Here is a 12,250-nt window from a genome sequence, read left to right on the forward strand (position 1 = left end):
TGAGTTAGAAAATATATGTCTCAGTGCTCTGTAAATTGCAAAGCTCTATATAAATACAATTCTCCATCTTTATTAATTTGCAATCTGGTGTGCCATGTCTGGGGACAATAACTCCTTCATTACTCCACGTACAGATCCTGATTTGGGGTCCTGCTTATGCTTTTCCAAGATTATCAAAAATTAGCCAGGCATGGTGGCGGATGCCTGCAGCTCAGCTACCTGAGAGGCTGAGGCAGGAGAATTGCTTGAGCCCAGGAGGTGGATGTGTCAGTGAGCCAAGATTGCGCCACTGCACTCCAGCCTGGGCGACACAGTGAGACTCTGTCTCAAAAAAACAAAATAAAAAAAGCACCTCCAGTTTATTAGGTCATAAACTGTTGATGGCAAGAGGAAATAGAATCTCAGTCAATCCTCACCACAGGCCAGGGAGGTGAACATCAGTATCACTTTCTTCATTTTACGGTTTAGGGATTTAAGGCTCTTGGGATTAAGTGACTTGCCCAAGATCACCCAGCCCCAAAGTATCAGGGCCGGCAAAGGTCAGAGCCAGCCCAGGTGCTCTGAACCCACAGCTGTTCTCTGCCATTCCCCACTGCATAGGCTATTTGCAAAGCTTTTCCTTCCATTATCTTTCAGGATTATCTTATTCTGTTGTTCTTACTTGTATCCAATTAGACCAAGAAGAAACTTCACTTGAATTGGTGGGGACACAGCTGGCAGGGGTGGGCATAGAGAAAGGAAAATGTAATGAATGCTGATTTCAAAAAATAATCTTCCAGCATGTAAGATGAAATTGGACTAGTATCTCAGATGACAAACATGAGTAAGTCTTACAGGTTTTTTGAAATGCTGGAGCGACTGATACTTCTAGGCTAGCTGACGAAAGGGATTCACGTCTCCACTGTTTCCAAGTGACTTTCTACCAACTAGACCATTTCTCCATCGACACAGGAAGCAAACCTTCCCTGAGCGTTCCATTCAGCTACCTGCTGGGCTGCTCCCCACCGCCCCCAGGTATCCGTGGCACCCACATTCCACATGCCTAAGTCAACTTCCCCGCAACTTGCACCCCCTCTTGAAACACCAAGACGCTTTGCCCCACATATGCCTGTGCTTTGTTTGCTTGAAACATCCCTCCTGCCTTTGGGTGGCGAATTCTCAGATGTTGTCCCCACCAGGAAACTTTGCCTGAAACCTAAGTGCTCTTTGTCGAAGCTCCCCTGCCCCTCCCGCAACGGTCTGTCACATTCTAGCACATTCTGTTCAAATCCTCCAAATACCCATTTCTCTGAATAGACCATGTGTTACCTGAATGAAACTGACCTAAGGTTTTTCAAGATAAAAGAAACTTATTTGTGCCAAAGCAAATAATGGCTCAAAATTTTTCCATTTAACTGAAACGTTTGGAGAGAACAAGAGAATCTGAAGGCTGTGTCGATGGTTCTCAATACTGGCTGCCAATTAAGTCTTCTCCAGGTCCATAGCACTACGAAGGCCTGGCTGCCCACCCTGGGATTCTGACTTAACTGGATGTAGAGATCAGTACTGTGATTCCACTGAGGGTCCGGGGCTGAGGAGCAACAGATTGTAATAAATTATCCCTCAGCTCCTAGACATAGGGCCAGGTCTGAAGAGGGTCACCTGCTTCCAACTTGAGGGCTTTTCAAATGGAAATATGACATGTAATAGAAAGCACCTGGGCCAGGCACTGCGGCTCATGCCTCTAATCCCAGCATTTTGGGAGGCTAAGGTGGGTGGATCTCCTGAGGTCATGAGTTCGAGACCAGCCTGGCCTACATGGTGAAACACCTTCTCTACTAAAAATACAAAAATTAGCCTGGCATGGTGGCAAACACCTGTAATCTCAGCTACTTGGGAGGTTGAGACAGGAGAATCGCTTGAACTCGGGAGGTGGAGGTTGCAGTGAGCCAAGATTGTGCCACTGCACTCCAGCCTGGGTGACAAGAGTGAGACTCCATCTCAAAAAAAAAGAAAAAAGAAAAAAAGAAAGCACATAGGCCTTGCCTTCCTAGCTGTGTGACTGTAAGCAAGTTACTCAACATATCCAAGTCTCAGTTCCATCCTTTGTAAAATGAGGCTATCTTGCAGGTTGCTATGGGGATTGAGGCAACTCTTGCAATGATAGTATCAGTATCACCAACGTTCCGTCCATTCTAGAGTGCTAAACCTCAGCAGAGACCCACCTGGCCACAGTATGCTTCTAGAGCAAATAAACTTTGTGCCGTTCTTAAAATGGCTTGAAGTTCAGCTTGCGATTCTGACTAATTCAACACTAAAGGATTTGTGTATTTGTTTTCCCATCTGTCTACTTGGGGATTGGAACCCAAGAACTCTTTTATTGATTTTGAGATCTAACTATATCCAAAACAGGAAATAAGTAAAAAGGAAGATGACGGATTGCCTGGCAAGTTGCCAGACCACTTGCTCTTAGCGATGGTGCTGCAGGCTTTCCAAGCGCAGAGGGTGGGTGCCCTGGGTGTCTATCACTGCATCACAGACCAGAAAACCATAGGGCCTCGGGACCCTTTCGGCCAGGCACTGCTGGTCATGATGTGCTGGCTCAGTCTGTGGTGGTCTTTGTTGCTTGGGATATCTGTTACCAGCAGCCGAAGCAAATCAAAGGAGAGGAATGTTACAGTTGCCCCAGAGAATTTGTATTGTTGTCTTGAAATATTTCAGATCATTTGTCCATGTTTTGACAATTCCTGGATATTAACTGATCTGTGTATTTCTCATGGCCCTAATATGACTCAAAGCGGGATAAAGCAAAGCAACAGTGCAGGGCCCGGAGCTCACGCTGGAACTCACTCTGCTAGAGGTTCCCAGCTCTCTCGGCTGGCGTGTGCATTTCACAGAATGTTTAAACAAAATACCAATTTCTTCCCTTCAGGGCTTACTCCAAGTGCCTATTGACTTTCACTGAAGTCTTTGACTGCTTCTAATTTGTCTCTAATTTGTTTAATGGATAAATTCCTAGAAAGACACAAACTACTGAAACGGACCCAAGGAAAAAGTAAAAAATCTGAATAGACCTGTAATAAGTAGAGTGAATTAGTAATCAAAAAAATATCCACGGAGAAAGTTTAAGACCAAATAGCTTTCGTGGCAAATTGTTCCAAATCTTTAAAGGTGAATTCACACCAGTTCTTCACAAACTTTTCAAGAGACAGAAGAGTAAGAAGCACTTCTCAACTCCTTCCATGAGGCCAGTATTACCTCCTGATACCAACACCAGACGAAGACTTCACAAGAAAACTACAGACAACACTCTTATGAATACAGATGGAAAAATCCTTAACAAAATTAGTATTTTTTGTTAAAACTGAATTTAGCAACATATAAAGTGGATTATACACCATGGCCAAGTGGGATGCATCCCATAAACTCAAGAAATAGGAGACAAATAACAAAAACAACACACACCCCTACTCTCAGGGAAGTTCTGGTATGATGGTCAGACCGCACATAGCCCCACAGCACACCCCTAGTCCTGTGTCAAGTGCGGGCTTAGTCAGTTTGGGGGCTGTTGGTCAGGGTGGGTGGGAGGAGAGGAGGAACTGAGAGTCATGGTGTTTACTTCCTTCTGGGGGTTGGAGAGCTCTTTCCTGCGCATGTGGACTGAGATGTTGTCTCTGCCCTCCTCATCTCCTGGTGGAGTTGCAAGGATCGGAGACTCACCAAAGGCTCACAGCTAAATGGGGGCTTTAGGTACAAATTAATCCCAGCTCCTATTTTGCAGATGAGGAAAACTGAGGACTAGTGAGGCAAGAGGGACCTGCCAATCATCAGGGAACTCACTGGCAGGGGCCAGAATGGGAGCTCTCATTCCCTGGTTCCCATCCTGGGCTCTTTCCCTCACGTCAGTCATCTCTATTGTTTTCCGGTTGCTGCAAGAGGGTCCAGTTGAGCTCACTCATCTTGCCACTCATGGATCTCAGGGAGATAATAATAGTAACAGCTGACACTTAAATAGTACTTCTCATCTACTAGGCAAGGTTTTAAGTGCTTTACATGTCTTAACTTAATCCTCAGAAACCCTACAAGGTAAGAATATCAATGTTCCTATTTATAGATGAAAACACTGAGGCAGAGAGGTTAAGCAACTCATCAAGCTTATGCTTCTAGTAAGTGACAGCAGTCTGGTCTCTGCAAAATGAATCCCCATCTCCGATTTTCCTCTTCCAGATGGGATAAAAAGTCATCTTAAAGCCCGCTAGCTGACTCGAAAGCATTTACCATGTGGAAGAGACGTCTCTGTACAGCTTTTATCACTGGCTGGAACATCCTGCTTAAGGGACTTGACTCTAAAATTCTGTGCTATTACCAAATCCAGAGTAGCACTCACATGTATATGACTCCCAGGATGTTGAGATTTCTCACAGTTTTGTCTCCGTTAGGGAGACGGTAGACCATGGTACTCACTGATGGAGAGCTTCTTTACCATGGGGTCCATGGGCTTTAAGAACTTGATCCTGAAATTTCATGCACATGCCATGTGTCTGAGCCTAGATTCATGGGGCATGGATTCATTAGGGCTGTGACACTGGAGTGTTTTTGTACTGTACAGCTCCCAGGTGCACATGAGTCCTGTTCATTTCTTTACACCCGACAGTGCTTTCAAGCCTTCCCTTGGAAGCTCTCTGGAAAGATTTGTGCATGCCTGAGTAAAGGAATGAATGGCCACATGCAGTGGCTTACACCTGTAATCCCAACACTTTGGGAGGCTGAGGCAGGTGGATCGCTTGAGGGCAGGAGTTCGAGACCAGCCTGGGCAACATGGCAAAACTGTTGCTACAAAAAATGCAAAAATTAGCCGGGCATGATGGCGCATGACTGTAGTCCCAGCTACTCAGGAAGCTGAAGTGAGAGGATCACCTTGAGACCAGGAGGTGAAGGTTGCAGTGAGCTGAGATCTCACCACCACACTTCAGCCTAGGCGACAGAGCGAGAACCTGCCTTAAAAAACAACAACAACAACAACAACAACAACAACAACAAAAAATGATGCTCTCTTCCCTTTGTATGTATGGATGGCAAGAAGATGCTGCAGGAGATGTGAAGTCACCTGCACTCAGGTGTGCATGGCAGGCAGTGCACTGTCAGCCTGGCCAGGTGACCAGGGCCGCACACAGGTCCTCACTCAATCCCGCCATGATTCTGTATGCCATCAGCCTGAGACCAGCAGTGAAGAGGCTCTGCTTCTGGGTCCAGAGCTCCTCCTGATCTACCTGGTGCTCAGTGGCATGGTGACATCACATGCAGCTCTTTCCTGGGGTGCTCAGACTATCTCATCCTCAGTCACAGCGGAGAATAGGAGGGCAAGGAGCCTTGAGTTTTTGTTTTTTTTTTTTTTGGTATCTTCAAACTTCCTGACACAGTACTCAAGCCCACAGATGAACAGATGCCTTAATAAGTAGCCTTACAGGCTGGGCACGGTGACTCATGCCTGCAATCCTAGCACTTTGGAAGGCAGAGGCTGGTGGATCACTTGAGGCCAGGAGCTTGAGACCAGCTTGGCCAACATGGTGAAACCCCGTCTCTACTAAAAAATACAAAAATTAGCTGGGTGTGGTGGCGGGTGCCTGTAATCCCAGCTACTTGGGAAGCCGAGGCAGGAGAATCACTTGAACCTAGGAGACGGAGGTTACAGTGAGTGGAGATCACGCCACTGCACTCCAGCCTGGGCGACAGAGTGAGACACTTATTTCAAAAAAAAAAAAAAAAAGTAGCTTTACACTGAATTGAGTGATAAGGGGTGACCAACAGGCAGCTGCTGCACAGCGACAGTCTTCTTAACCTTTGCAGCATCCTCTTCCAACAATGCTTACAACATCACAGTCCAGTGCCTTCAGCGGTACTAGTTAGTTGTAAGGTGACTCCTACAGGAATAGGCAGATGAACCCTAGCATTTCTGCCATGTCACGATATGTGCGCTTGACCAGAGTCTTGGTGCGGGTGTAGAATGAATGGACTCCAGAGGGGACTCTGATTTGCCATATGGAGTAAAACGACCTCCCCATTTCCATGGTTAAAGCTACCTTCTCTATCACAGAGGCACAGGGTAGGTGCTCAATAACTGTTTGCTGGATTGATGAATTATGTCCCACCTGGTCTTGACCTGAAGTGGCTTCCTGGTGAGAGCACCTGTAAACAGCCTTTGTTAATTTTCTTAACCTCAACAAAGCATAGAATTTGCTGAGATTAGTACCTTGAAGAACTTGGTGAGCCCAGTATTATGGGGATCACAGGGTAAGAGGAACATAAGTTCACTGGTTTTGACAAGGACAGTTACCAACAGTGGTCAATTCTACTGCAGGTTCTAAATGCTTCCTTCATGTATCTGCTCACATGCTGCCCCCGACTGCTGATCCCTTTGAAGGTGGATGAGCTGTACCCCACAAACCTTGTATCTCTAGCTCCTAGTCTAGTCCTAAACACACAGAGGGAACCCAGGTAGAGTGGCTGATTGAATGAGAGGTTATTGTGTGTAGACACATGCACACATCAGAGAAATGATCAACATATGTTGTGGCCAGAATTCTGGTGAGCTCTGTCCTTAAAGGCACTTCTTGTGCACCTGCGAATCGTGAAGAAAGCCTCTGAGCACAGATCTCCTGGTCTTTCATGCCTGTGCACTTGCGGGCATGCAGCATCAGAAGTGAACATGGGCACTGGAGTCACCAGGCTAGCTTTGAACCCACAAATTAGTGTCTGTGTGCTCTTGGGTAGACGGATGACCAATCTCTCCTCCTTAACAAAGGTGGGGACAAGTGTCCCCTTTTCCCACTGTGGCTTTAGGGTTAAATGAGGTGCTGACCACCACACGCCCTGAACACAGCTGGTCTCCGTGAATGTAATCCCCTTTCCTGCGAGCCTGTCTCTTCCTCCCTCTGTTCTCAGTTTCCTTTTCTGAAGAATATGGGGGAGTGACCCTCAAAGGGTCCCTTGAGTGCATGAATTATGACCAAACAAGCTGTTTCCCCAATCCCTTACAGAGTGGAGGGCAAGGACCCTGAAATAAACGTACTTGCTTTGAAAGAAAACATGCCAGCCACAATGGCTCATGCCTGTCATCCCAGCACTTTGGGAGGCCGAGGCAGGTGGATCACCTGAGGTCAGGAGTTCGAGACCAGCCTGGCCAACATGGCGAAGCCCTGCCTCTACTAAAAGTACAAAAATTAGCCTGCATGGTGGCATGCACCTGTAGTCCCAGCTACTTGGAAGGCTGAGGCAGGAGAATCGCTTGAATCTGGGAGGCAGAGGTTGCAGTGAGCTGTCACCATGCCACTGCACTCCAGCCTGGGTGACAGAGCGAGACTCTCTTTCAAAAAAAAAAAAAAAAGAGAGGGAGAGAAAACGCTTTATTAGCAAAGCAGAGCAAAGCAATACAAACAAGACACCACCAACACCAACACACAAACCCCAGCCACCTCTGCTGGGGGCTGAGCCTTGTTCACGCAGCTTCCACCTTGCAGTTCTTTGCTCCCAGAAGCAAGGTGTTCTGGGCTGCTGCCCACATCCAGTCTACCTGAAAGTCAGGTCTCTGATCTGTCATGGACGCTCTGGAGTGGGTGATTCAGCTACAGAAACAGCACACAGCGCAGGGCCACAAGACAAGGTCCTCTGCAGGAACATGGAACTTCTAACTTTAGGGAGATTTGTTCCAAATAAAGAGAGGCCATTGCCTTCCAGACACCTAGGGAATCTTAAGACACTGATAGTCGGGACCAGGCCAGGCTGGGAGTTCTGGTGCCCATGAGTGACTCCTATCCCCTCCCCCAGATCGCCACGTGCACATTGGAAACCTGCACGCTGGGAACCTGCACGCTGGAAGCAAAGCATGTCTACCCGTTGAAGAAAGCGTGAGACATGCACGCGCCCTGAAGAGGCACTGGTCAGTTTTGCAGCGAGTAAACGTCCACCTGGTCTGATCATTTGCACTATTTAGCACAGGGCTGATCCCAGACTTTGAGTGGACGCAGGGGAACTGGCAGCACCAGCCACTGCACGCTTGAGGAAGTGGAAGAGGGGTCAGTACAGATGGGGACCAAGGGATGGAAAGGGAAATGGAAGACCATGAGCCCAGCCTTGCCTGGGACGTGTGTCTCATCCCTCAAACAACAGCCTGATCCTGTAAAAGGGGGGCTTCCATCCACATGCCTCAAGCTGTTTTGGCAGAGGGATCGCGTGTGTGGACTTCCCCTGCACAACTGTGAACAAGCACACCAAACTCAGTGGCCACACGCTTCCCTGGCTACTGCCTTTGTTTAACATCTTGCCTGCTGCCTGAGCACGGTAGTCAGGGGGTGGGGGGCTGCGGGCTGCCCCCGCTCCTGGGGAGGTTTGCTAGGAAGGCTGCTCGGTGACTTGTTAGTGAGCACACAAGCAAAAGGAAAGCCGTCACAGGGGCGGTGGCCCCCGCTCCTACCATGTCGCTCTGTGACTGCGTGGCCCCGTACATGGTGATACCGCTGGAGGGTGCTGCTGGCTGCGGCGTGTCGGGCTGGATGTACCCTCTTCTGTCAATTAGGCTGCGAGAGAGAAGAGAACACAGGAGGAAGAGAGTGAATAAAAAGCCAGAGATGCAGCAGCACTATTTCAGGTTCCGTGTCAGGGCTCCCTCTTCCCATGATAGGCCCACCTCAGGCACCTTAGACTACGCCTCTCCTCACTTGCATGTACAATTGGTGACCAGATTCTGTCCCTTCTCCCTTTAAACATGACTGTGGCATGGCCTGCCTCCTGGCCAGGCCAAGGGCGTGTCGCCTGCTCAGATGTCAGCATCTCCCTCTTGTCCACTAACAGCGGCAGCCTCTAAGCTGGTCTCACTCCACCTGTCACCATCTGTCCCCAGTGCTCCTCTCCAGCCTCAACGGCACGTCTTCTTACTACATTCACTCAGCAAACGTGTTTCAAGTACCTGCTAGTGCCAGGGTATCGCGTGGGAAATGATGGCCTACCAGGTGGGAACAGAGCCACAGCCCCAGCCGGCATGCACTCTGCTTTGCTATGTCTGTGTTTTTGTTTGGACTCTTCCCCCGTCTCTCCCAAAGTCACTCTTCTTCCCCTCTGCTCTCCATTCTTCAAGGCAAGTTTCAAAAGCCCCTGCTCTTGCCCCTAGCCCACTTCCCCCTCTCTCCCCTTCTCCGATTCTCTCAACCCCACACATCACTTTCTGCCCGAAATCAAGCTCCCAAGGGCAGAGTCTTCCTCTTGTGGCCCCCCACGGCACCTGGCCCTGTGCCTGGCACACCGAGATAGGGATTAGAGCCCCTCGTCCACATCTGTCACAGAGCGTGGAGGGCAAGGACCGGCAGGGCGTCTCAATATCTGCATCTCTGAGACTGACACCCAGAGGGTGCTGCGTAAAATTCTTGTTGATTGAAGGATAAAAGTAGGTCCCTTGTCCCACAGACAAGTTTCTGAGTAATGCTTCTAAAGACATCTGTTTCTGTACTCTACGGTGCTGGGCTCATTAGGAGGTGGGGTCAAGTTGCCTTTTTTTCTCCCCAGTGAAGGCTCAGCATTGACCTTGAGTCTAAGGGCAGACTCTTAGAGCAACAGGAGGTTCAGCTAATAAGTGAGTATCCCTGGGGCAGCCCCCACAGTGTGGGACCAGCCATACTCATAGCGCAGACCCTTCCCCAGGTGCTCAGCATTTTACCAAATACACAAATGTATCCAGAGGCCACGACCATCCCCGCCTCTGAGGACTGACTATCTGGGCTGCTTTTCTCAGAACGCAGGGCCTCCTACATGTCAGTTCAGCGTTTGGAACACAGGAGTTAACCTCATGACTACTGCCTTCAGGTCTTTAAGTGGCAGAACGATAAGCCAGAAAAACCACCTGTGACGGGATCCTCAAATGAGACTCCCTCTGCCTCAGTTCCAGCTGAACACTCTATAGGTTTAGAAAAAACAATAGGCAACAAGAATCTCCACCTTTCAAAGAGAAGTGCCGGACCTCCTCTGCAGGACGTCAAAGGGGTTCTCAAACCAGCGTTGCAACCCTCCCTTCAAAGGTACAAAGGGTCAGAGGGGAAAAGAGCAGAGAAGGCTGTTTTGGAGAAAGGCACTCTGCCCTCTAGCGTGGGTGACAGCCAGGGATGGACTGGGACCTGAGGGTTAGGTGAAGGTCCAGGTGTGGGTCTCATGGGAGAGAGCCAGTTCCAAGATGTCTTGAGGGACTGGGCACGGTGGCTCACACCTGTGATCCTAGCACTTTCGGAGGCCAAGGTGGGCAGATCACCAGAGGTCAGAAGTTTGAGACAGGCCTGGCCAACATGGTGAAACCCTGTCTCTACTAAAAATACAAAAAAAATTAGCCAGGCGTGGTGGCGCACGCCTATAATCCCAGCTACTTGGGAGGCTGAGGCAGGAGAATCGCTTGAACCTGGGAGGCAGAAGTTGCAGTGAGCCAAGATCATGCCATTGCACTCCAGCCTGGGTGACAGAGTGAGATTCCATCGCAAACAACCACCACCACCAGGTCTTGAGTAAATGTCACGGGTTGAACTGTGCAGAAAGATATGAAGTCCTAACCTGGTACCTGCGAGTGTGACCTTACTTAGACGTAGGGTCTTTGCAAATGTAACCAAGTTAAGATGAGGTCACACTCGATTGGAGTGGGCCTTTGTCCAATGTGACTGGTGTCCTTATAAGAAGAAAAAGAGGAGAGGAAGAGAATGCTGGGTGAGGGCACAGAGACACACAGGGAGAACGCCACGGGCTGACAGAGGCTACCCCGCAGTGAAGCATGTGCCAGCCAAGGAACGCAGAGGGCTGATGGCCCCACCAGGTTCCCGGAAGAGGCAAGAAAGGGTTCTCGCCAGCCTCGGGACGGGCACAACCCTGCCGGCACCTTGAGCCTCTGACTGTAACAGAACAACTTTCTGTTGTTTTAACCCTCCCATTTCATGGCAGTTGTTGGACTGCAGTGCCCTAGGAAACTACGATAGGACTCAGCCCAAGAGAGACACAGAGGGGGCCCCACAGAGAGGCCTGTGCAGGGCTCATGGCCTCGGGCCCGGGGTTGCAGTGGCAGGTATGAGTGACTCTCAGGAGAAAAGGCCCTGCCTCCATCAGGGAACTGCGATGGGGGGTCCTCAGAGGAAACTCTTAGTCAGGTGCTCTCAGACCCCACCAGTTTAGAGCATTGGCAGGGGACCAACGGCACTGACCCCCTGCCCAAATCCCCTCCTCACTGTTGGACAGGAAGCTGGTGGGGAGACCAGCTGGGGGCGGGGGGCGGGGCAGAGCTCAAGGGAACAGGGAACCCCACAGTCCTCCCAACCAGGTTCAGGTGAAGGGATGGGAAGTGTTAACTGTCAATGCACTTGGCAGTTCTGATGCACTGAAATGATACTATTTTGGAGCGAAAGTGCCCTGACGCGCTCTCTCTCTCTCTCTCTCTCTCTCTTTTTTTTTTAAATGACAAGAGAAATTAAGGGGCTTGCAGGGGATTCTATCTAGGAGCGGAAAAAGAACTAGGTCATCAAAAAAGTCTGAAGGGACAGCAGGGAGAAAAAAAATGAAGCGTTCTCGGCCAGCATCCCATCACATCCAGCCTGTTTAATGTAGCAGCTGGGCTCCCAGGGCTGCGATGCTCTGGACACAGTGGGCTCTGCCCGTCCTTCTTCTCACCTGGCCTCACCCCTTGTCTTGTCTCACCTCTCAGCCCGGCTCCCCTCGCCCCTCACTCCTGACACTAACCCCCTCAGCATTTCCTTGGATGAGCCAGGACCCTCACCCTCGGGTCCCTGCACAGGCTGCCCCCTTTGTCTTTTGAAACCCTGCTCCTCCCCACCACTTCCTCCTCCGAACTCCTTCTCACCCTTAGGAGAGATCACAGCTTAGACCTACTCCTGGGCGGCCCATGCACCTCACTGTGCGCCGCCTGCCCATGGATGGTCCCTGCTGCCCAGGAGCCGGCCCCTCTCCCGTGCACCCCTAGCCCTGGCACAGAGCCGGCTCCATCGTGCATGTGCTGTCAGTGGTGGCCACGTGACCCACGGGACTGGCCCAAGTCTGGTGTGACACTGACCATTCCTTGGGCCTTTCTGTGTTCCCAATTTTCCATTCCTCCTGCCAGGCTTATATGAGGACCCCTCCCCCCAAACCTGGCCATACCCAGCCAGCTGCCGTCCCCGCCTCTGGTGACATTGCAGGAATGGAATGTGGGTCTCTGCACTCTTGGTATGCAGGCTCCCAAAAGGGAACACAAGGACTC

At 50.0% G+C, this 12,250-nt stretch overlaps 1 protein-coding gene across 4 annotated transcripts in view; it reads right to left on the bottom strand.

The window, feature by feature from the left end:
* Positions 1-12,250, bottom strand: part of ZDHHC14 (zDHHC palmitoyltransferase 14) — a 302,219-nt gene that overhangs the window by 12,970 nt on the left and 276,999 nt on the right. For all 4 annotated transcript variants that reach the window (XM_008007682.3, XM_008007680.3, XM_008007681.3 and 1 more), the window contains one exon: positions 8,450-8,552. In XM_008007682.3, coding sequence (XP_008005873.1) covers positions 8,450-8,552 — 103 coding nt within the window. The remainder of the gene's footprint in view (positions 1-8,449; positions 8,553-12,250) is intronic.

Source organism: Chlorocebus sabaeus, chromosome 13 (genome assembly GCF_047675955.1).
Source record: "Chlorocebus sabaeus isolate Y175 chromosome 13, mChlSab1.0.hap1, whole genome shotgun sequence".
Taxonomy (NCBI): domain Eukaryota; kingdom Metazoa; phylum Chordata; class Mammalia; order Primates; family Cercopithecidae; genus Chlorocebus; species Chlorocebus sabaeus.